Source organism: Pelobates fuscus, chromosome 6 (genome assembly GCF_036172605.1).
Source record: "Pelobates fuscus isolate aPelFus1 chromosome 6, aPelFus1.pri, whole genome shotgun sequence".
NCBI lineage: Eukaryota > Metazoa > Chordata > Amphibia > Anura > Pelobatidae > Pelobates > Pelobates fuscus.
The window spans coordinates 224,408,090-224,434,577 of record NC_086322.1 but is presented as its reverse complement, the minus strand read 5'-3'; the positions used below and the strand labels follow the sequence as shown (position 1 = coordinate 224,434,577).

Below are 26,488 nucleotides of genomic sequence, written 5' to 3'. Positions count from 1 at the left end.
CTGTTATCCGCACAAGCTGAATCAGGGTCTTGGTATGTGGCTGAACAAACGCGCTGGTGCTCAACACCAGGGGGCGTGCGGTTACCCTGCACCAGACCCTGCTAATCTACCTCCACGCTGAAGACTCCCACTTAACATCAGGCATATTGGGTCCCGGTCCATGCGCCGCCACCTGGACACTGTGTCTGGGTCCCGGGCACTGGACTACCACCCTGACACAATCCCTGTAAAGCGTATTCCCTCCGAGGAGTGGTTGTGAAAAGGACGTAAATGTCTTGATATGGGAGTTTCTAGACGTCTCCTCACCGAGTTTGCATGTTCCCTAATCCTGAGTTTGAAAGGTCGAAAGGTCTTTCCTACATACATAAGGCCACATGAACAGGTGAGTAAATAGACAACCCAGGTGGTACGACAGTTAATAAAGGAACGAAGATTGAATGTCTCTGAGTTGGTAGAATTGGCACATACTTTAGAGTTCTTATTGATGTAAGGACAGGCACTACAATGGCCACATTGGTTTGTGCCAATAGGTAAATAATTCTTAAAGGGTCCTGGTATGGACAACGAGGAAAAATGGCTAGGAACAAGTAAATCTCTTAAGTTCCGCCCTCTACGTGCGGTTATGGAGGGATATGTAGTCACTACCCCTTTAATATGTTTGTCCGAGGATATGATGGGCCAATATTTCTTAAAAATTCCCATCATCATTTCCCAACCCGCATCAAACGTTCCAATACATCTTATCGCGTGCGTCTCCTGTTTGGCAGCATTGTCATCGATAAGGACTTGGCGTTCTGTTGAGAGGGCCCTCGCATATGCCCTCTTCAACACCCTATTGGGGTACCCTTTTTCCCTAAATGACAGTCTCAATGTTCTTGCTTTGGATTTAAAGTCATCTAAGGACGAGCAATTGCGCCGTAACCTAAGGTACTGGCCAATAGGGATTCCAGCTTTTAATGGGGTGGGATGATGACTAGACCAGTCCAAAAGACTGTTTGTAGCCGTCTTTTTCCTGAAGAGAGTAGTGTGTACTTTATTTGTTACCCCTATTTCCAGGGACACATCCAGGAAGCATAACTTAGAGCCCCCCATCTCGCTTGTGAAGCGCAAATTGTAGGTATTGTCATTAAGGGCTACAACGAAATCACCAAAGTGTTCAGTGGTACCTAACCAAACGACAAAAATGTTGTCAATGTACCTCTTCCAGTATAGGACATAGTCCATATACTGTTTGAGATTGGGGTCCTCCCTGACTACTCTCTCCCACCAACCAGATGTAAATTGGCATATGATGGTGCACATGGTGACCCCATGGCTGTTCCCCTGATCTGCTGGTAGAGTTTCCCATTGAAGAGAAATATATTGTGAGTTAACACACATTTTAATAAGTCCGATATAAACCCAATATACGTCTCAGGTAACTTGGGATCAAGCGAGAGGAACAGTCTGCAGTGTTCAATTCCCAACTCATGAGGAATTGAGCTATACAATGCCTCCACATCTAAGCTACACAATTTAGCATGATTAGGGATCACAGTCTGGGTCAAAAATCCAAGTAATTCTTTGGTGTCCCTAAGGTGTGAGGGTAGTTCTTGTACCATTGGGGATAAAACCTTATCGAGAAACACGCTCACCTTCTGAGTGAGATTACCACATCCAGATACAATCGGTTACCTGTTAAATCAGACATAGACTTATGAATCTTGGGTAAGCAGTAAAAGGTAGACAAAATAGGTTCTTTAGGGTTCATAAATTCAAATTCATCTTTTGAGATGAATTCCATATCAATGGCACTAGTCAAAAGAGTACGTAATTCAACCAGAAAGAGTGAGGTTGGATCCTTCCTGATCACACGGTATGTATTGTCATCTAATAATAGGCGTTCTGCCATCCTAACATAACTGTCCCTGTCCATAACGACCACATTCCCTCCCTTATCGGATGGCTTAATAACCAGGTCCATCTTAGCTTGGAGCTGACTAATAGCCATCCTCTCTTGTTTCGACAGGTTACCCCCAGACCGTAATTGATAGTCACTCGGCAAGGAAACAATTACCCTGCAGACCATATCTAAGAATACTTCCAAATTCCTGTAGTCTTTAAACGGTGGGGTGAATCTGCTTTTAGATCTCAAGTTAGTGTGGGGAACACTGTTCCTAATGGAACCATCATTAGATTCCAATAATTCAACAAGCATTTGGAGACAGTCTAAGTCTTTAGGTGCTAATCCCAAATTCTGAGCTTTAGCTTCTTTGCGTAGCTCATGATATTTTTGTAGGGCTAGCTTCCGTACAAATAAATGGACATCCTTCGTCCAAGTGAACTTATTGAAAATAGGCGTAACTTTCCTTTTTCAGACTTCAGGTTACCAACCGGAACCGGAGTCTACCTATAGACAATTACTTCTTCAGGTGTTTATCACCATAAGTCACCATTACCTATTCCTTGTTACTTTGATTTACAATTTGGCATTTTTTGTTGCCATTCTAATCATGGCTGGGTTTCTTGCCAATAGACCTGATGCTAATAGTTGGTGTGCAGATGTAGAGTCAGTTTTCAGCAATGACCTCACTATGCAAAACTTATCCCCTCCTAATATCCATTCTCATTTCAATAAACTGAACAAATTGTTCAGGCAACAAATTAGAATGAGTTGGGAGATATCCACACTTCAAAAATACCTCTCTAAAAACATCATACCTAGGGGGTTACGAGTACAGGTACCCCCTGCGAGACAGATGGCTTTAGAAGAATTTAATAAGGAGTGGGAAGAAGCAGCTACCAATTGTTCAAACACTTTTATGAATATAATCTGTAAGTACGAATCTATGAGATTAGAGACCGTACAACAAGAACTTGATAAACAAATAGAGGAGGTCCAACAGGTGAAAGCTGACCCCCAATTTAAACCTTTGGAAGTAAAGCTAAAATTAAATTTGGATACATTTTCACATCAGGTTAAGGTCAGAAAGCATCAGAAATATCTTCGGGACGTATCAGATTTTGAGAGGGGGAGGGTTTATCACTCCTTTAAAAGGAGGAATAGAGTGGATTCTGACTACGTGAGCACATCAGAATATGAATCCACTGATACTGAATCTGATAGACCATCCACCTCACATACGCCTATATCGACTAATCCACCAAAAAGTATCCTAAAGAAAGGGGTGGATTTTTTAGGCCTACGTCAGGCAGAGTTGTCTCAGGGCCCTTGGACAAGGAACAGAGGCCGAGGCCAGAGACGCCGGAAGTAGTACCTAAACCATCCCTGCAGATTATCAACCTGTCCAAATCCACCCTCTCTGACGCCCAAATGAGCGTATTATCCAAAGGGTTATCTTATGTTCCTACACCTATTTTCAATAAGTTCACTTGGACGAAGGATGTCCATTTATTTGTACGGAAGCTAGCCCTACATAAATATCATGAGCTACGCAAAGAAGCTAAAGCTCAGAATTTGGGATTAGCACCTAAAGACTTAGACTGTCTCCAAATGCTTGTTGAATTATTGGAATCTAATGATGGTTTCATTAGGAACAGTGTTCCCCACACTAACTTGAGATCTAAAAGCAGATTCACCCCCACCGTTTAAAGACTACAGGAATTTGGAAGTATTCTTAGATATGGTCTGCAGGGTAATTGTTTCCTTGCCGAGTGGTGACTATCAATTACGGTCTGTGGCAACTGACATTTAATGTGGATAAGTGCAAGATAATGCATCTTGGACGTAAAAACCCAAGGGCAGAGTACAGAATATTTGATAGAGTCCTAACCTCAACATCTGAGGAAAGGGATTTAGGGGTGATTATTTCTGATGACTTAAAGGTAGGCAGACAATGCAATAGAGCAGCAGGAAATGCTAGCAGAATGCTTGGTTGTATAGGGAGAGGTATTAGCAGTAGAAAGAGGGAAGTGCTCATGCCATTGTACAGAACACTGGTGAGACCTCACTTGGAGTACTGTACACAGTACGGGAGACCCAAACTTCAGAAGGATATTGATACCTTAGAGAGAGTTCAAAGAAGGGCTACTAAACTGGTTCATGGATTGCAGGATAAAACTTACAAGGAAAGGTTAAAGGATCTTAACATGTATAGCATGGAGGAAAGACGAGACAGGGGGGATATGATAGAAACATTTAAATACATAAAGGGAATCAACACAGTAAAGGAGGAGACTATATTTAAAAGAAGAAAAACTACCACAACAAGAGGACATAGTCTTAAATTAGAGGGACAAAGGTTTAAAAATAATATCAGGAAGTATTACTTTACTGAGAGGGTAGTGGATGCATGGAATAGCCTTCCAGCTGAAGTGGTAGAGGTTAACACAGTAAAGGAGTTTAAGCATGCGTGGGATAGGCATAAGGCTATCCTAACTATAAGATAAGGCCAGGGACTAATGAAAGTATTTAGAAAACTGGGCAGACTAGATGGGCCGAATGGTTCTTATCTGCCGTCACATTCTATGTTTCTATGTTTCTATGTAACCTGTCGAAACAAGAGAGGATGGCTATTAGTCAGCTCCAAGCTAAGATGGACCTGGTTATTAAGCCATCCGATAAGGGAGGGAATGTGGTCGTTATGGACAGGGACAGTTATGTTAGGATTGCAGAACGCCTATTATTAGATGACAATACATACCATGTGATCAAGAAGGATCCAACCTCACTCTTTCTGGTTGAATTACGTACTATTTTGACTAGTGCCATTGATATGGAATTAATCTCAAAAGATGAATTTGAATTTATGTGAATCTCCCCCTCACAGTACGAACGTGTATGGATAGGTTTCACATTTAGTGACATCCTAGCGATTCACTAGATATTATCAGTGTTGGAGAAGGGGGTTTCACGTATTCTGTCACCCTGTATTGACTCACTCGTTACTATCAGTGTATAAGGAGGGGTTTCAATCGAAGCTCACCACCCCCTTCGTTTCCCCCTCCGTCCACGTGATTTGGCAATGACGTAGCTATCACGTGGGACGTATGTGAATGGAGTGGGCGGGTTTCTCCGTCCAGACTACCAATAGGCGAGAACGCTACATGGGAATCAGCTGTTCGGTATGTTTAATTACATACCGGCTATTTAAGGAGTGGGAATTGCGATAGCGTTTTGTATTTGCCCCTGACGACGGCGTCTAGGTACGCTGAAACGCGCGTCGGGCTTTTTTCTTAATTTTATTTTGATTTCTTTCACTATGCACTGGGGTTATGGGTGGTAGAACTTGGACTTCGATCTTTTATTTAATCTAGTAGTTTTGGTAGGCATTAGCATGAGGCTATTGCTGAGGTAACAGGAGTCAGTCTGGGCAGCATTTAGTTGTCAGCATGGAGCCTTAGATAGAGAGATAACCAGGTCTTTTGAGACTGTTCAATGTATATAGATGGAGTTTACTGCTTGCCTAATTATATGCACTAGGTTAATATTCACTCTTTTGGTTCCCATTTCGGGCTACCTGTGAAGATACTGCAGGCAACAGGGTTCCCTTTTGAGCAGCATTTGGCTGTCAGCGTGGAGCTTTAGACTGAGTAATAACCAGGTCTGTTTAGACTGTGTAGTGTATATAGATGGAGTTTACTGCTCGCTAAATACATGCACCAGGTCTATATCTACTCTTTAGTTTTCCGTTTGGGTTACCTGTGAAGTTACCTGCAGCTCTACCTCTGGCAGTCATACCTTACCTACTCTAGTATTAACTAGGTTGGAGTCTAAGTATTTTTCAGCTTTGGAATTAATAAAGTATTGACTTTTAACAACTTAGCAAACCTTTAAAGGGTTGTACTGCTTTTTCCTGGCACTATACCACTATACCCAGTTGTAGTTCAGCAACATCTAGAAGCCTGACTTAGACAATAGCCCTTGGAACCATGAATTATATAGCTGAAACAAATGACAGCCTTGAAGGGTTATTCCAAACATCATGACTATGAAAGACTGCACATACTGATTTGAACCCCTTTGTGTAACTACACATTCTGCAGCGTCATTGTGGCAACATTAGCCAGCCTGAAACAAGAGTTAGCTAATGCCAAATTCCAAAAAGTAAGTAATAGTCTGCACAATCGCATATACATGAGTAATCTTCAATGAACGACATAGAAAAACAGAAATATGAAAAGGTTGAGAAAGCACCAAGAGGGTGCGAAACGCATCCAGGGCTTTATCACTCAACCTTTTCTTTTGGGTAGTGGTGTGGGTGGTCTCTCCCCTGTCTGGCAGATGCAGGAAGTACCGTTTTTTGTAATTTTTTTTAATATATATTTTCCGAGGGGGTTTCACGTATTCTGTCACCCTGTATTGACTCACTCGTTACTATCAGTGTATAAGGAGGGGTTTCAATCGAAGCTCACCACCCCCTTCGTTTCCCCCTCCGTCCACGTGATTTGGCAATGACGTAGCTATCACGTGGGACGTATGTGAATGGAGTGGGCGGGTTTCTCCGTCCAGACTACCAATAGGCGAGAACGCTACATGGGAATCAGCTGTTCGGTATGTTTAATTACATACCGGCTATTTAAGGAGTGGGAATTGCGATAGCGTTTTGTATTTGCCCCTGACGACGGCGTCTAGGTACGCTGAAACGCGCGTCGGGCTTTTTTCTTAATTTTATTTTGATTTCTTTCACTATGCACTGGGGTTATGGGTGGTAGAACTTGGACTTCGATCTTTTATTTAATCTAGTAGTTTTGGTAGGCATTAGCATGAGGCTATTGCTGAGGTAACAGGAGTCAGTCTGGGCAGCATTTAGTTGTCAGCATGGAGCCTTAGATAGAGAGATAACCAGGTCTTTTGAGACTGTTCAATGTATATAGATGGAGTTTACTGCTTGCCTAATTATATGCACTAGGTTAATATTCACTCTTTTGGTTCCCATTTCGGGCTACCTGTGAAGATACTGCAGGCAACAGGGTTCCCTTTTGAGCAGCTCTACCTCTGGCAGTCATACCTTACCTACTCTAGTATTAACTAGGTTGGAGTCTAAGTATTTTTCAGCTTTGGAATTAATAAAGTATTGACTTTTAACAACTTAGCAAACCTTTAAAGGGTTGTACTGCTTTTTCCTGGCACTATACCACTATACCCAGTTGTAGTTCAGCAACATCTAGAAGCCTGACTTAGACAATAGCCCTTGGAACCATGAATTATATAGCTGAAACAAATGACAGCCTTGAAGGGTTATTCCAAACATCATGACTATGAAAGACTGCACATACTGATTTGAACCCCTTTGTGTAACTACACATTCTGCAGCGTCATTGTGGCAACATTAGCCAGCCTGAAACAAGAGTTAGCTAATGCCAAATTCCAAAAAGTAAGTAATAGTCTGCACAATCGCATATACATGAGTAATCTTCAATGAACGACATAGAAAAACAGAAATATGAAAAGGTTGAGAAAGCACCAAGAGGGTGCGAAACGCATCCAGGGCTTTATCACTCAACCTTTTCTTTTGGGTAGTGGTGTGGGTGGTCTCTCCCCTGTCTGGCAGATGCAGGAAGTACCGTTTTTTGTAATTTTTTTTAATATATATTTTCCGATTTTCCAACCTCCAGCAACTATGAGGACTGCCAGGACAGTTTGATGCCATGTATTTAGAGTGTTCATATTTTTATATCAATAAAAGTGCACTTTTTTCATATTTCTGTTTTTCTCTGTGGTTCATTGAAGATTACCCATGTATGTGAGGACTATTACGTACGTTTTTGAATTTATTGTTGAATATTGGGAAAAGTCCAGCTCCAGGGTTTAAATCTCACTGCATGATTTCAAGAATTTTAACCGTACTGGGACACTCCCTATTTTGGTATTTTTGGTACCACTCTACGTGGAGATGTGGCAACCTTTATGAATAGGATGGTATACCACATTCACAAACTTATTTGAACTCAATGTTGTTAGCTAATGTCAATTCTGTGTATATTTATATTGACAGAATTGTATTCATTGGTTGACAGTGGGAAGTTGAAGTTCTCAGCCAATGAAAGCTGAGGGGCTCGGCATGTAGCTTCTGCAGCTCTGCAAAAGCCTGATGTGCTTCATCAGACCGTTAGACCATCAGATCATACCAGGCATGGACCCAGGTATCTGGGCAAACCACTTCAAAATAATTTGACCTGTCATTGCAGAAGGTGGCCAGAAGGCTGTAGTGATTATGATGCTTGGAGTATAACCTTTAACTTTTTTGTACCCAAATGCCACCGGATTATACCTGCAGCCCTATCCTGCTCGTAAGGCAGCTATGGTTCTACTAATTATGATGTAGGGGTAGCAGTGTTCTTTAACAACCACTGGTCACCCAGCCTGCTCATTGATATTGTGCACAAACATTAGTCACTCCTTGGCAGTAATAAGGCAAGGCACATAGCAGAAAGGTAAAACATTTTAGAAACCAAGTTCAAAGAAAAGAGAGAACAAAACTAAAAATAGACCATGGGGCCATCATCAGTTTTTGACCACATATAGAAAGCATATCTTGAACAAGAACAAACATATTTGAAATTGCTACAAGTGATGTACTTTTAGAAAAACAATAACCTGGTTAGTAAGTGAACCAAGTTTACAGATTACCCATTTGATTAAAAAATTAGAAAAACCTAAGGAGAACTTTGTTGGCAACCTTAATATTTTTTTTGTATGTTCTGACAGGAACATTATTTGAGCTTATTTCTCTTTGTTTTGGCATAAAATTGCATATTTCTAATAAGATTCATAGCACTGGCTTCTATCCCAGTACTTTCCAGTGAATCACTTTAACAAGAACCTGGACTTTTGACACCAAAACACAAAGTGGGCAAAATTGTCAATTTATCTCTCCATCATTAAGTATAAAGGGGAACTGCCACTTCCTGGAAATTAATTAAAACGTCGACAATCACCTACAGTTGCAAGAAAAAGTATGTGAACCCTTTGGAATGATATGGATTTCTGCACAAATTGGTCATAAAATGTGATCTGATCATCATCTAAGTCACAACAATAGACAATCACAGTCTGCTTAAACTAATAACACACAAAGAATGAAATGTTGCCATGTTTTTATTGAACACACCATGTAAATATTCACAGTGCAGGTGGAAAAAGTATGTGAACCCTTGGATTTAATAACTGGTTGAACCTCCTCTGGCGGCAATAACTTCAACCAAACGTTTCCTGTAGTTGCAGATCAGACGTGCACAAAGGTCAAGAGTAATTCTTGACCATTCCTCTTTACAGAACTGTTTCAGTTCAACAATATTCTTGGGATGTCTGGTGTGAATCGCTTTCTTGAGGTCATGCCACAACATCTCAATCGGGTTGAGGTCAGGACTCTGACTGGGCCACTTCAGAAGGCGTATTTTCTTCTGTTTAAGCCATTCTGTTGTTGAATTACTTCTATGCTTTGGGTCATTGTCATGTTGCAACATCCATCTTCTGCTGAGCTTCAGCTGGTAGACAGATGGCCTTAAGTTCTCCTGCAAAATGTCTTGATAAACTTGGGAATTTATTTTTCCTTCGATGATAGCAATCCGTCCAGGCCCTGACGCAGCAAAGCAGCCCCAAACCATGATGCCCCCACCACCATACTTCACAGTTGGGATAAGGTTTTGATGTTGGTGTGCTGTGCCTCTTTTTCCCCACACATAGTGTTGTGTGTTTCTTCCAAACAAATCAACCTTGGTTTCATCTGTCCACAGAATATTTTGCTAATAATGCTGTGGAACATCCAGGTGCTCTTGTGCAAACTGTAAATGTACAGCAATGTTTTGTTTGGACAGCAGTGGCTTCCTCTGTGGTATCCTCCCATGAAATCCATTCTTGTTTAGTGTTTTACGTATTGTAGATTTGCTAACAGGGATGTTAGCATTTGCCAGTGACTTTTGTAAGTTTTTAGCTGACACTCTAGGATTCTTCTTCACCTCATTGAGCAGTCTGCGCTGTGCTCTTGCAGTCATCTTTACAGGATGGCCACTCCTAGGGAGAGTAGCAGCAGTGCTGAACTTTCTCAATTTATAGACAATTTGTCTTACCGTGGACTGATGAACAGCAAGGCTTTTGGAGATACTTTTATAACCCTTTCCAGCTTTATGCAAGTCAACAATTCTTAATCGTAGGTCTTCTGAGAGCTCTTTTGTGCGAGGCATCATTCACATCAGGCAATGCTTCTTGTGAAAAGCAAACCCAGAACTGGTGTGTGTTTTTTATAGGGCAGGGCAGCTGTATCCTACACCTCCAATCTCATCTCATTGATTGGACTCCAGTTGGCTGACATCTCACTCCAATTAGCTCTTGGAGATATCATTAGTCTAGGGGTTTACATACTTTTTCCACCTGCACTGTGAATGTTTACATGGTGTGTTCAATAAAAACATGGCAACATTTCATTCTTTGTGTGTTATTAGTTTAAGCAGACTGTGATTGTCTATTGTGACTTAGATGATGATCAGATCACATTTTATGACCAATTTGTGCAGAAATCCATATCATTCCAAAGGGTTCACATACTTTTTCTTGCAACTGTATATCTTGTGTATAAATCATAAATAACATTTTAACTTTTTTTCACTGTTTTCTTTTAAATTTCCATGAAGGTTTTAGCAGTGGCATCACACTCCAGTTCAGTCTTGGCACATTCAGGCACTATTGTGTGTCTTACACCTCCCTTGTGTATCTCTTAAACCCCCCTTTGTGTGTCTAACTCCCCCCAGCCCCTCTGTGTCTCTTTTTCCACTTCTCCAGGCCCGCTTTGTTTCTTTTACCCCCATCCCCTTTGTATTTCCACAACTAGACCTTTATGTGTGTCTCTTCAACCCCAGCCACTCTGTGTGGCTTTCTTACCCCCAGGCCCATATGTGTGTCTTTCTCCCCCCTCATGTCTCTCTGTGTGTCTTTCTCGCCACGCAGGCCCCCCTGTGTGCCACTCTCCCATCTATGTCCCTAAGTGTTCCTCTCCTCTCCCCTCCCCGTACCAATTGTGGTCCTCTCCCCTTCCTGTCCATTAGTGGTCCTCTTCCCTGTGCCTTAGTGTGCCTCTCCACTCCATGTCCCTTAGTGTTCCTCTTCCCTCCATGTCCCTTAGTTTTCCTCTCCCTTTCCTCCCCTGTCCCTTAGTCTTCCTCTCCTTCCTTACCTGTTTCTTAGTACCTCCCATCCCCCTCTCAGTGAGCTCTTCCTGTGAGTCCAGCTGGGTACAGGAAACCAAGCCACCTGTACTGCAGTCCACTCCGCTCGGCCACGCTACACTGAGTGACTGTCAGGAGAAGGCGCTGGGCACTTTTCCTTTGTCAAGTCACTCTAATCTAGCGCCCCCGGGGCCGATGCGCACTAAGGCGGCCACCTGTGCCGCCTTATGGACGCGCCTGTGCCGCCTTATGGATGTGCCGGCCCTGCATTCAGGGCACACAATGCATTAGAGGAGAAACGGAAACATTGCTTCTTTATCTCCTATTCTCTATGCTCTCTGCAGGACTTGCAGGTGCAAAGAGCAGAGCTTATAACAATAACAGAGAGCCAAGATGGAGAAGCCCACTTCCTGCACAAAGGTAAATAAAGACGTTCGGAATTCTACATTTCATTTTGGCTTTCAAATCACACAAATACATATTTGTCAAATAAGTATACACAATATTAAAAATCCTTGGGAGTGACTCTTCATTTAAAATGGTTGATGTCTGCATTTCTAAGCCCTCATAATATTCCATATCAGAAACATAATAAGCATGTTAATGTTTTGTATCAACAGAGGAGTGATGGATAAGGTCTTCAGCTTCATTATATAATTTAATGTGGGAATAAAGTTTATTGTACAATTTTAACACCATACCAGATGTTACACCCTTGTGTAATGCAGTTTTTAAAGATGAAATTTAAAGGAACACTATAGGGTCAGGAACACAAATACGTAGTACCGACTCTATAGTGTTGAAAACACTATCTAGCCCCCCGCTAAATGTAGTAAATCTTACCTTTTTTCCAGGCTCTACCCCTGATCTGCCTGCTTGGATTGTTAAGGAGGCAGATCAGGGGCAGAGCCTGCACAGGTCAACACAGCCCTGGTTGATCAGCATCTCCTCATAGAAATGCATTGAATCAATGCATCTCTATAAGGAAAGTTCAGTGTCTCCATGCTAAGGGTGGAGACACTGAATGTCACTGCCCCAGGAAGCACCTCTAGTAGCCATTTGAGGTGTGGCCAGTGGAGGTTTCCCTAGACTGTAATGTTAACACATTTATTTTCTGAAAAGACAGCGTTTACTGCAAAAACAAGGGGGTAGGTGCAGCGCTTCAGTAATCCTTGACAAGGTATATGTGAAGAGAACCAGAGAAGGAATAATAGTGTAGTAGTGTTAATAGTGTTAAAACTGTAGTGGTGATAAATAAAATAAAAGATGTGCATTCACACTTTCCTGGAGCTTCAATACAGCTCCAGTGTATGCGCCTGGGCGGAATAATCCCCGCCTATGGATCAAGTGCAGAGGCAATTTTTCAAGTTATAGATGTGGTAGGGGGTATCCTCATAAGTGAGTATGTGTAATTGTATGTCAAACATGCATTTCATACCAGCAAACCCCCATGCCAGTGATCCCATAATAGGAGCCTATATTATTTTGATTTAAAACAATGCTGTCTCAGCAGCCTCTAGTGAGTTGTGCGTGCCTCCATCAGTTGTGAACATTTGTACACATTAAAATCAGTCAAAACCAGTGCTTAAATAATATACTCAGATGATGACCAAAATCTTCTAACAGCAGTATAATAGTCCAGTTTTCGTGCAAAATCTGGGGGAAAAGTCCTACCTTGACAGTACATTGTTTCCTGATAACTAATCATCTCTTTTTCAGATTATGGCCAGTGCTGAATCCTGAATATGTGGTAAAATGTCTAATGGATGGTATTTTAACCAATAAAAAAATGCTGATTGTCCCTTCTTCGGTGAAACACTCCTTGGTGCTTCAACAGTAAGTTTAACAGCTATTCTTATTAAAAAATAAGGGGAGGACTTAAAGAAGCACTATAACCACTACAGTAACCTTGCCAGTCAACCCACTGTGTGCTTGGCTCTAGCAGCCACGAGTGCCTTTAGTTTTGCACTTATGATTTCTGGATATTTGTTTCTGGTGTTCTGAGAAGCAAGACATCAGTGAAAAAAAACTGCAACTGGATCCAAGTCAGTAATTCTGTCAGGATGTTGGGCAGCATAGTCTAGGTATTGTTAGTTATATTATGGCAGGGCTGTGACATAAATACCCTCCGATTATCAGAAATCAGATACATACTTTTGCATAAAATAGCTAATAACTTGGGGGTGGAGCTTGACCTCTGCAACGAGCGATCGCACTAGCCTGCAGCTCCTGGTTATTCACGATAAAAACGGGTGTTTTTACAAATAATTAATCTCATTACCAGGCCAGGGGTACCACCCTGATAGTTCGGAGCTAAATGGGGCGCAAAACAAAAAAGTGAAGCCTGATAAACCTATCTACGAGCTGACACTTGGTGACATGTGGAAGCAAGCGCATAGCGCTACTGGCTACGCTCTGTTGCGGCTGCTCTGACTTCTCCGAGGAGCTATCGGAATAGGATTATTTACCTGCTCTGGCTCCAGTGCCGAAGGCCATGTTGGGCCAAGATGCCTTCCCGGTGACGACCGCGGTCCTGAAGGCCCTCCTTGGTACTTGCAGAAGAATATCCTGGCAGACGTCACAGCTATCCGCAGTGATCTGCGGGGCCTAACAGGTCGCATGGGAGCACTGGGAAGCACCTCTCAATCAAGCATGCAGCAAATAGCCACATTTCAGCAAGAGGTGCAGGAATTGAGGCACCAGTTCGAGAATATGTCATTGACATTCTATGCAGATCTCTCAAGCAGCACTTTGGCCTGGCAAAGGTCGATGAAACCACTCACCTCCCTGCTTCAAAAGCATGAAATCCGCAACCGCTGGCACCTGTCATGTACACTTCTAGTGCAGAAGAGGAACAACACACACCATACAAGATCTCCAGGGTTCAGCGGCATTACTGCAAGACCTGAGCCTACCCCTAGACTTGCTTACCCAGCTGTAGAATCACACGGCTCCCCAAGCATCGCATACCTGGGACATGGCTAGGAGCACCCCGTTAATCCCGCGATGGGCCACCTTGGACTCATGCGCTGCCATTACCACCTGACTTGGAACTCACATAGCCCTTCGAGCTCACTGTTTTAATAGTTTCCTAATATAACAGCTTATGTTGCTATATTTAGTTTTACAGTTTGTTACTATACCAACAACTTAAAAGACCATAAGGGCTCAAGCCCTTCTAGCTGACCAGGAGCTGACCTTCACGCTCACTACCCCTCCCCCCTCCCCAAACAACCACTGAATACGCATTAACCTCTCTAATCTCCCGCGCGCTACAGCAGAAAGGCATCGGGAGTTTAGAGAGGTCAATGCGTGTCTAAAGTCTTGGTGCAGGAAAGAGGGTTTTGGGTTTTTAGAGCACAGGGCCGATTTTGCGCTTGGGTACAACCTGTATAGTCATGATGGATTGCACCTAAACGGAAGAGGGTCTGCTGTGCTGGGGGATAGGATGGCTAGAAGGTTGGAGGAGATTTTAAACTAGTGGTAGGGGGGGAGGGTCAAAGCAATCTAGAAATTGGAGATAGGATGGAAAGGAGATGGGCTTTAGCTCAGAACAAAGGGGGTGGAGATGGGGGGAGGGGAAAGCTCAGAACAGAGGAGGTAGGTAATATTGATAATTCACAAAAAGTACAAAAGACTCATGATAATATTAAATGTATGCTAACTAATGCAAGGACCCTATATAACAAAATGGGGTAACTAGAGGCAATAGCATACACTAAACATAATGATATAATAGGCATTACAGAAACATGGTGGGATGAGACACATGACTGGGCAGTTAATTTAAATGGGTACACGTTATTTAGGAAGGATAGGAAAAACAAGAAGGGTGGTGGGGTATGTTTATATGTCAACCATGAGTTAAAGTCAAATCTTAGGCATGTGGAGTGTGACGAGGAAAAAGAGGAGGCTTTATGGGTAGATATCTGCTTGGGGCAAACAAAGGGAAATCAATAATTGGTTGGGATATGTTATAAACCACCTAATGTAAATATTATTGAGGAAGAACAGCTGTTAGAGCAAATTGAGAAAGCTGCAAATTGAGGTAACACGTTAATTATTGGAGATTTTAATTACCCAGACATGAATTGGGATAGAGGGACTAGTACTTCAGCAAAGGGAATCAAGCGTTTGAATGTGTTAAATTACACCTTTATGTCACAACTGGTACAAGCACCAACTAGAAAGGATGCTTGTCTGGATCTCGTTATAACAAACAATGTTGATCTTTTAACCAACATTCAAGTAGGGGAGCATTTGGGAAATAGTGATCACAATATGGTAAATTTTGAAATAAACTCAAAAAAGCAAAAGCAAGTGGCGTATACTAAAACATCTAATTTTTAAAAAGCCAATTTCAATAAGATTAGGGCAGTTCTACAACATATCGACTGGCATAAACTCCTTAGTGATAAAAACACTGAGGATAAATGGAAACTATTCAATAGACATGTGCATTCGTTTTCGAACGAAAGCGTTTTCGGCCGAAATTCCTGTGGTTTTCGTATTCGTCCGCAGAAACGTAAACGAAAGAGCAACATACAATAATGGAAACGAAAGGAAAGTGGAAATGCTGAATGATTACCTTTTCGTTTCCATTAGCGTGCGCAAAAAAAAAAAGCAAGGAGGGAGCCGGCATCTCTACCAGCTCCCTCCTTGTAAAAAAAATTATTACTACCCGCCCTGCATTAAAATCCATGGGGGTCTCTATGACCCCCATATTAATAAATGGGAGGTTAAATCCTCCTGAATGCCCCTACTCGCGGCATTGCCGCGGGTAGGGGCATGTCAACTAAACAGCGAGCAGCCAGTGGCTGCTCACTGTCATTACACACTAATTATAAATCAATATGGGGCTCTGACCCCCATATTGATAACAGGGAGATTAAATCCTCCCCTATTGCCCCTATTCGCGGGTAGGGGCATATTGCCTAAACAAATTTAAAATTACAAGTGACTGGACAGCTATTGCTGCCCAGTCACTAGTGCAATAAATTGGGGGGGGGGGGCTGGCACAGGTAAAATCCTGCTGCCCCTACCTGTACCAGCATCTCCCCCCCCCCTCCCTGCAGTAGGGGCATGTCGCCTAAACAGCGCTGTCATTTAAATCAGTATTTTACATAGAAGTGAGTGAGAGCTATGGTAAGAGAGAGTACATGTAACAAAATGTTATAGTAAAACTATAACAATGTTGCAATAGGAAAAAGTAGCTATTTAGATCTAAATAGCTACTTTTCCCACGGTACTCTTACCAACTCTCTTACTTTTATGTAAGTTTAAATGACAGCGAGCAGCCAGTGTCTGCTCGCTGTCATAAAACTAAATATAAATCAATATGGGGGTCAATAGGACCCCCATATTGATAAAAAGGAGGTAAAACCCTCCCCAATGTCCCTACTCGCGGCAGAGTGACCCCCACAGGCCCGGACTGGCCATCGGGCATACCGGGCAAATGCCCGGTGGGCCGCGATGGTCATGGGGCCGAGGCCGGCAGGGTAGATCACAGGATCTCCCCTGCCATCCCGTGCAGGGCCAGCGCTTCCCGAGCGCCAGCCCCGCTGTGTGCTTCCTTGGGCCGGTGGGGAGATCACCGGCCCAGAGACACTGTTAAAGGCGGCCGTCCGGGGCTGAGGAGTGAGGGAAGCAGGAGAGAGGACCGTCGGAGCTCTATCCAGCAGCTCTGGCGGGTCCTTTCGCGAGGTCTGAGCGTTGCCGCGGTAACCGCGGCAACGCTCAGATCTCGCGAGAGTGAACTCTAGCCTGCAGGTTAGAGTTCACTCTCACCACTGGACCACCAGGGAAGGAAGATGCAGAAAGAATCCCCCCTCCCAGGCATAATGTAAGAAGGGAGGGGGGATATTAAGCAACTGCCCCACCACCACTAGGACCACCAGGGAATGGCAATGGCACCACGGCACCCCCCCAGGCTAAAGGTAAGAAGGGAGGGGAGGGGGGGGATATCACTTTTTTATTTTATTTTATTTTTTTATTAACAAAAAAATATTTACATTTAAATAAAAAATCCCACTAACAGACCCCTCACAGACACATCACAACCCCACACACACATCACCCCCAAACACACACAGCACCCTCAGACACACACATCACCCCAAAACACACATCACCCCCAGACACACGACACACACAGCAGCCCCAGACACACACAGCAGCCCCAGACACACACAGCACCCAGACACACACATCACCCCTAGACACACACATCACCCCCAGACACACACATCACCCCCAGACACACACATCACCGCCAGACACACACATCACCGCCAGACACCCACATCACCGCCAGACACCCACATCACCCCCAGACACACACAGCACCCTCAGACACACACAGTACCCCCAGACACACACAGTACCCCCAGACACACACAGCACCCCCAGACACACACAGCACCCTCAGAGACACACAGCACCCTCAGAGACACACAGCACCCTCAGAGACACACAGCACCCTCAGAGACACACAGCACCCTCAGAGACACACAGCACCCTCAGAGACACACAGCACCCTCAGAGACACACAGCACCCTCAGAGACACACAGCGCCCTCAGAGACACACAGCGCCCCCAGAGACACACAGCGCCCCCGCTGACACACACAGCGCCCTCGCTGACACACACAGCGCCCTCGCTGACACACACAGCGCCCTCGCTGACACACACAGCACCCTCGCTGACACACACAGCACCCTCGCTGACACACACAGCACCCTCGCTGACACACACAAAACACACACATATATATATATATATATATATATATATATATATATATATATATATATACACATATATTTTCTTTGTCTGTTAACTCACTGAGGGTTATTTTATATTATATATATAATATGTAAAATAACCCTCAGTGAGTTAACAGACAAAGAAAATTAGAAAGCTAGAATGTGACGGCAGATGAAAACACCCTCACACACAGCACCCCTCTTACATACACACACACTGCGCCCCTCACACATACAATACGTCAAAATATATATATATATATATACACACACACACACACTACAGCACCCCTCACACTGCACCACTACACACATTACGCTCCAGATACACGCTAGATCCCTTACCCTATATGCACTCTTAATCCTCTATATATACACACACACACACACACACAATCTCCTATACACACTCTGGGTCCTTTACACACTCGATCTCCTACACACACACACTGCACCACCTACACACACACTACATTCCTTGTCAGCAAACACATACAACATTCTCTAAACACACCCTCTCTACAACCCCTACACACACTACGTCACCTATACACACACACTACAGCCCGTATGCACACACTCGCTACATCCCCTATAACACTATGCCCCCTATACACACACTCTCTACAGCCCATAGCTACACATATTACACCACAAACACAAATGAAATTGACCTATTTACACAATACCAAACCACACTCTACACACATGCAATCCCACAAGCAGGCTCCAACAACATACACTTTCCTGGCCCTTTTGTCCTCTGGTATCCCACTTGTGGAGACACCAGAGACTATTTAAAAGCAAACACAGCGCAAGCATGTTATTACATTTGCTTGCGCTGCGCAGAACAAATACAGGGCCTTTTTCTAATGCTAGAGCTCTTCAGCGGGGCTCTGCGCATTGAACTAACATGCTCACTTTGAAAGGGGGCGTGCTTGTCATTAGTGAAGACAAAACACACCCTCTCTGGCCCCGCCCCCTTCTTAGGGGGCCGCTCTGATTGAAAAATGCCCGGGCCTAATTTTTTTCCCAGTCCGGCCCTGGACCCCCATATTGATTTATAATTAGTGTGTAATGACAGTGAGCAGCCACTGGCTGCTCGCTGTTTAGTTGACATGCCCCTACTCGCAGCAATGCCGCGAATAGGGGCATTCAGGAGGATTTAACCTCCCATTTATTAATATGGGGGTTATAATGACGCACGCGCAGTGCTGTTTTCATCCTAATGGATGAAAACGAACACATTTTTTAACAATTTTCGTCCGAAAATGAATGGTTTGAAGATGAAATTCGGGATTGATGAATGAAATTTTTATTTACAACGAAATCTTTCGTAGAAAATGAAAATTTAATTGGTGCACATGTCTACTATTCAAACAAATATTAGAAAGGTACATTTCTCAGTATGTGCCATTAGGTAATAAATATAAAAGAAACAAATCAAAAACAATGTGGCTTAGTAGAGAAGTAAAACAAGAGATTAAAAATAAGAAAAGGGCATTTAAAGCATTTAAATCAGACAAATCAGAGGCATCCTATTTAAGATATAAGGAAGCCAATAACGCTTGCAAAAAGGCAATTAAAGTGGCTAAACTAGAAAATGAGAAATTGATAGCCAAAGCCAACCCCAAACTTTTTTTCAAGTACATCAATTCTAAAAAAAAAAAAAAAAATGGTAGTGTAAGTACACTGGAAAAAGAGTTGGGTTTATTAGCTAATGAAGACCAGGAAAAAGCAGAAATTTTAAATAACTATTTTTCTTCAGTATATATTAATGAGGATCCTATGGCAAGAGAGATGCAAATGATTGCTGCAAAAAACTTGCAAATAACTTGTGATTGGATAACTCGAGACAAGGTGCTACAGCTATTAAAGAAAATTAATGTAAATAAAGCTACGGGACCTGACGGTATTCACCCACGAGTACTTAAGGAGCTAAGTGGGGAAATAAGTGAACCTCTGTGTTTAATTTTTCAAGATTCTTTTGTTTCAGGTATTGTACCTGAGGATTGGAAGAAGGCAGATCTTGTTCCTATATTTAAAAAGGGTTCAAAATCCTTGCCTGGAAATTATAGACCTGTGAGCTTAACTTCTGTAACTGGGAAAATATTTGAAGGGCTATTAAGGGATACTATTCAGGAATTCATTTGGAAGAACTTTGTTATTCGCAATAATCAGCATGGTTTTATGAAACATAGGTCATGTCAAACTAATCGTATTGCATTCTACGAAGAAGTAAGTAGAAGTATAGATCAGGGTGTTGCAGTGGATGTGATCTACTTGGATTTTGCCAAGGCATTTGATACGGTTCCTCACACTAGGTTAGTCTTCAAACTAAAAGAAATTGGTCTAGATGAATATTCTTGTTCTTGGGTAGAACATTGGCTTAAGGATAGAGTACAACGAGTTGTCATTAATGGTACATTTTCAGGCTGGACAAAAGTGGTAAGTGGTGTCCCTTAGGGTTCTGTTTTGGGACCACTTCTATTTAACATATTTATAAATGATCTTGAAATAGGCATTAAAAGCCATGTATCGGTGTTTGCAGATGACACAAAACTTTGTAAAGTAATAAAATGTGAGCAGGATATTGCTTTGCTGCAGAGGGATTTAGATAGATTGGGGGACTGGGCATTAAAATGGCAGATTAAATTTAACGTAGAGAAATGCAAAGTTATGCACTCCGGGGTTAAGAATGCACAAGCAATTTACACCCTAAATTGTAGTGAACTAGGGATAACCACACACGAGAAGGATTTGGGAATTGTTATAGACAACAAATTAGGCAGCAATATGCAATGTCAATCTGCAGTTGCTAAGGCCATAAAGGTTTTGTCATGTATAAATAGTGGCATACATTCTCGGGATGAAAATATAATTTTGCATTTTTCTAAATCGCTGGTAAGACCACACCTTGAATATGCTGTGCAATTTTGGGCACCTGTTCTAAAGAAAGATATTATGGCACTAGAAAAAGTCCAGAGACGAGCTACAAAATCAATAAAAGGAATGGAACATTTTAGTTATGAAGAAAGGTTTAAAAAATTAAATCTGTTTAGTTTGTAAAAACGGCACCTGAGAGGGGATATAATAACATTATACAAATATATTCGGGGTCAGTACAAACCTTTATCTGGAAACCTATTCATAAACAGGGCTATACATAGGACACGAGGTCACACATTTAGGCTGGAAGAAAGGAGATTTAATCTAAGGCAAAGAAAAGTTTTTTTTACAGTAAGAGCAATAAGGATATGGAACTCTCTGCCTGAAGAGGTGGGTTTGTCAGAGTCATTACAGATGTTTAAACTGCAATTGGATAAATACTTTCAAAAACATAACATACATATAAAATTATATATATGTAATTTATAAAAAAATATATATAATTTCTAGTTAGTGGGGTAATAGCTGCTTGATCCAATGAGACATCTGACTGCTATTTTGGGGTCAAGAAATTATTTTTTCCTAGTTTGTGGCAAAATTGGAAGCGCTTCAGACTAGGTTTTCTGCCTTCTTTTGGATCAACAGCAAAAACATATGTGAGTAAAGCTGAACTTGATTGACGCAAGTCTCTTTTCAGCTTTGTAACTATGTAACAATCATAGGCGTGCGCACGGGGTGTGCCGGGTGTGCCTGGGCACACCCTAATCCCCGTGGCACGCCTATGGATTGAGTCCTGCAGGAATGGAGTTCCTGCACTTTTTTTGTGCAGGAACGCTGTTCCTGCAGGCACTCAGCGCCCCCCTTCCTCCCCCCATGTCCCCCCTGTCATGGATGGGAGGGGGGGGGGGCAAGAGGTTATGGACCCCCCCCCGGTCGGCTCTCTCAATATCAGCCGCGGCGAGGGAGCTGTGAGCTCTCTGCTCCCTCTCGCCGCGCGCTGCTTGCTGATGCTGGGAGCCGGAATATGACGTCATATTCCGGCTCCCAGCTACAGCAGACAGCCCGCGCGGCGAGAGGGAGCAGAGAGCTCACAGCTCCCTCGCCGCGGCTGATATTGAGAGAGCCGCCCGACCCACTGGACCCCAGGGACAAGTCCACGCCAGCACTCCAGGTAGGGAGGCTGGGTGGACATTTTTTTAATTAAAAAAATAATAATTTGTGTGTGTGTGAATGTGTGTGTGTGTCTGTGACTGTGTGTGTGTGTGTCTGTGACTGTGTGTGTGTGTCTGTTTGTGTGTGTGTGTGTGTTTGTGTGTGTGTGTGTGTGTGTATGTGAGTGTGTGTGTGTGTGTGTCTGTGTGTGTGTGTGTCTGTGAATGTGTGTGTGTATGTGAATGTGTGTGTGTCTGTGAGTGTGTGTGTGTGTCTGAATGTGTGTGTGTGAGTGTATGTGTCTGTGAATGTGTATGTGTGTCTGTGAATGTGTATGTGTGTCTGTGAATGTGTATGTGTGTCTGTGAATGTGTATGTGTGTCAGTGTATGTGAATATGTGTGTCTGTGAATGTATGAGTGTGTCTGTGAATGTGTGTGTCCATGAATGTATGAGTGTGTGTGTGTGTGTCTGTGAGTGTATGTGTGTGTGTTTGAGTATGCGTGTCAGTGTGTGTGTGTATATGTGTATATATATATATATATATATATATACATACACACATATACATACACACACTGGAGTGTATATTATTTTTTTTGGAGGTTGGGAATCTTGGTTCCCACACTTTATTCCCCAGGACTTTATTCTCCCCTGTCGGCTCAAGCAGAACCAGCGCTGAGTGTCGGCTCTGCTCTAAGCCTCCATGGGCCGGCGGGGAGATCAAAGATCTACCTCACCGGCCCACAGCAGCATGAAGGGAGGCAGGAGAGGACCCGGGGAGCTCTAGACAGCAGCTCCGCCAGGTTCCTCTGGCGAGATCTTAGCGTTGCCGCGGCAACGCTCATCTCACGAGAGTGAACTCTAGCCCCGCAGGCTAGAGTTCACTCTCCACTGGACCACCAGGGATGGCACATGGCAGCAAGGATCCCCCCTCCCTACATAAGGTAAGAATGGAGGGGGGATATTTACTAGTCTGCCCCCACCTCCACAATCTGTCCAAACATACAGCACACACACACACATACAGCACCCACACACAAAAAGCCCCTACAGACATACAGCACTCTCACACAAACAGCACACACACAGCACCCTCACACACACAGCACCCAAACAGCACCCACACACATACAGTACACATACAGCACCCTCACACACACAGTACACTAACCGCACCCTCACAAACACACACAGCACCTTTACAAACACACAACACCCTCACACACAGCACACTAACAACACCCTCGCAAACACACACACACAAACAGCACCCTCAGAAATACATGACACCCACACACATCACACAAACAGCACCCTCACACGCACAGCACCATCACACACACATCACACAAACAGCACCCTCACACACACAGCACCCTCACACAGCACACTAACAGGACCCTAACACACACACACAAACACCCTCACACACAAACAGCACCCTCACACACACACACACAAACACCCTCACCCACATAGCACACTAACAGCACACACACACACACACACACACACAGCAGTGTATGTATATATATGTGTGTGTGTGTGTGTATATATATATATATATATATATATACATATACATATACATGCGGCGTGTGTTTGTGCTTTGGGGTGCACACCCTAATGCAATAGGCTGCGCACGCCTATGGTAACAATGTAAGTGGATCTTGCATGTGCATTTACATCTAGATAAAAGACGGGCTAGGTGCCACCCCTTATTGGCTCTCAATTGAGCCTAGAACAGGTCTTACAAGTCCCCAAATAAGGTGAGCACTACAAATATAGGTTATCTGCTCTATTACTACATCTGATATACTGTATGATTGGTGATTTCTCTTATGATCTTTTGTTTTTGGTAATGTGGGACCATCATTAGTGAAAACAGATGGTGCACTGCCACAAAAGAGGCAGAAGCTCTTTTGATTTTAGCCAATCCTCATAAGCTCTATTTATATGAGAGGGCAATTCGCCATTGCATTGAAATATACTGTGTGTCTATTGTCCAACAGTACTACACTAGATTTTGGTGTTTAGTTTTTTTTCTTTTATTTCCTTTTGTGGTTCTTGAGAACATCTTCTATATGTGGAAGGGTGTGTTTCACATACCTTTGAATATCTAGCACTCAACCGTAGTTAGTTGTGTTTTGGTCACTGTAAAGCACAATGTTTATTTGTTTCACATATGTTTGCATACATAGGAAACAGAAATGAACCTTTCTAGGGAGAGGTTATGGTGACTAGAAAAGGCATAATAGTTTGGGAAGAGGGGATATCACATTACTAAAGAACACCTGATAATGTGAATAGTTTGTACAAAAGTCTTTAAGGGAGACTGTAGGCACTCACCTGATTCAGGTCATTTAAGTGGTTATTGTCTGGAGTCCCATGGCACCATCCTTCCATTCAGCATTAAACTATTTTTAATGTTTTAACACTAAACGAGTCCCCAACAGCTGCTTTGACTAATGAGGAAGCATTATTCCGAGGAGCAATGGGTGGCTGTGAATTTCTGAGAGTGTAAGCTAACGGCTTTTAAAATATCTCAATGCCCATTGCAGGGGTGATGGGCTTAAGGGGACTCTTGTTTAGCATTATACCATTAGAAATGGTTCAACACTAAATGGAAGGATAGCACCAGGGGACTTCAGGCACTATAACTACTTCAATGAGATCTAGAAGTTACAGTGCCTATAGTATCTCTTTAATACAAAAACTTAAGGGAAATCATCTACTAGAAAACCAATTGGTTTGCTTTGCTATGTGATTTGTTTTTGGTTATTTATAATCTATACTGCAATAGAGATCCTCCCCTGTTATCAATGCACTCATCAAAAGGTATGTTTCAATTTAGTTGTCTTTGGTATGCCAAATAGACTAATGTGTGTTGATTCAGGCATACTTAATGTAGAGCTATGACATCATGTAAGTGAATTTAAAGGCAGCAATTTGGTATAATTAAGTCAATATATAAACAAATATGTAATTTTTTCTGCATATGCTAAGTATTATATTTCATTTTCTAGGTTTCTTCCGGAGCGCGTTATCAATACTTTAAACAAGATGCAAGATGTCCAGTTTGGAACCCAGTTCCGAAGTGCAACAAAGAAAGACTAAAAATCTGTACTAAAACTATTAATGAAACGTCAAAAACTTAAGACTAAATCCTAGTCGGGTTTCTCTCAGCTAATAAGACAGCATTGCACTGCTTGTAGCAATTCTTTAACGCACGCTATATCTTTTAATACACCATGCAATATCTAGGTACATGATATGTAGTAATACATTGCTATCATGGTTATTCGCTAAATGTAGTTATTTGTTAAACTTAGGAATGTGGTTAACTGTTAACAGAATTATGACATGTAGGGTAAAATAGGCCAGCTGTAATTATAGAGAAGGGTGGATAATGTTGCCAAATCAACTACCACTGCCTAAATTGTTCCATTTGATTTTTACACTAATAGCCAAGTCAGCTGTATGATTGTTTGGCTGTTTGAATAAAAAAAAAAAAAACGTATTCACTTTGAATTCCCAACAATTCACACTTTTAGTGAATAATCATGTAATTCTTTCTGACAGTGTGTAGTTTTTGAATACTGGATATTTAACAATAAGGTATTCAATGTAGACCAGTAAACATGCCTCTTTTAACCCCTTAAGGACCGCTGACGGTTCAGGACCGTCAGCGGTAAAACGTGTGTTTGGACCGCTGACGGTCCTGAACCGTCATAACGGTTTTGGGCAACTTACCTGATCGCCGTCGGTCCCACGGCGGCGATCAGCTCTCCTCCCGGTCCAGGGGGACTGCCTGTCTGCCCGGGCAGTCCCCCCTCGGCAGATCAGGACCCCACGGCCATGTGATCACTCGATCACATGACCGCAATAGGGGTCTGTGTATCTGCCTGCAGGGGGACTGTCTGTGCTGACAGGCAGTCTCCCTGCAAGTAAAAAATCATAAAATAAAGTGTAAAAAAAAAGAAATCAGTGTAAAAAAAATAATAATATGTGTATATATATATGATATATATACATGTATTATATCTATATATACCTATATATAATATATGTATATATATAATATATATAATGTCACACTAAGTGTATTTTTATATTTATATATACGTATATTAATATAAAAATACACTTATATTTAAATTACACACAAATATATACAATATATATAATAACTATATATATGGTATATATATTATTATAAAATACAAATAATATGTTAATAAAAATAAATAACAAAAAATAAAAATAATTTTTAATAATTAAAAAAAAATTATATATATATATTCAATTTTATTCTAACAGTATTTTGATATTGATATATATATATTTATATCAAAATACACTTTGAATGTAATGATATATATATCTATGTATAAATAAATAAATAAAAATAATACAAAATATACATATGTCCACATACATAATTACATAAATAATTTCATAAATATACACGTAGACGTCAAATACATAAATATGTATATATATTAAAATTCTACGTGCATATTTATGTAATATTTTTACCTAATTAAGTAATTTTAATGATTGCAATTTGAGGGACCT

At 42.1% G+C, this 26,488-nt stretch overlaps 1 protein-coding gene across 1 annotated transcript in view; it reads left to right on the top strand.

Annotated features, from left to right (window-relative positions):
• LOC134565714 (17-beta-hydroxysteroid dehydrogenase 13-like) overlaps nucleotides 1-25,401 on the top strand; it is a 139,611-nt gene extending 114,210 nt beyond the window's left edge. Inside the window, exons 6-7 of the mRNA XM_063425356.1 lie at nucleotides 12,823-12,939; nucleotides 24,937-25,401. Coding sequence (XP_063281426.1) covers nucleotides 12,823-12,939; nucleotides 24,937-25,027 — 208 coding nt within the window. The 3' untranslated portion in view covers nucleotides 25,028-25,401. The remainder of the gene's footprint in view (nucleotides 1-12,822; nucleotides 12,940-24,936) is intronic.
• Nucleotides 25,402-26,488: the final 1,087 nt, after the last annotated feature.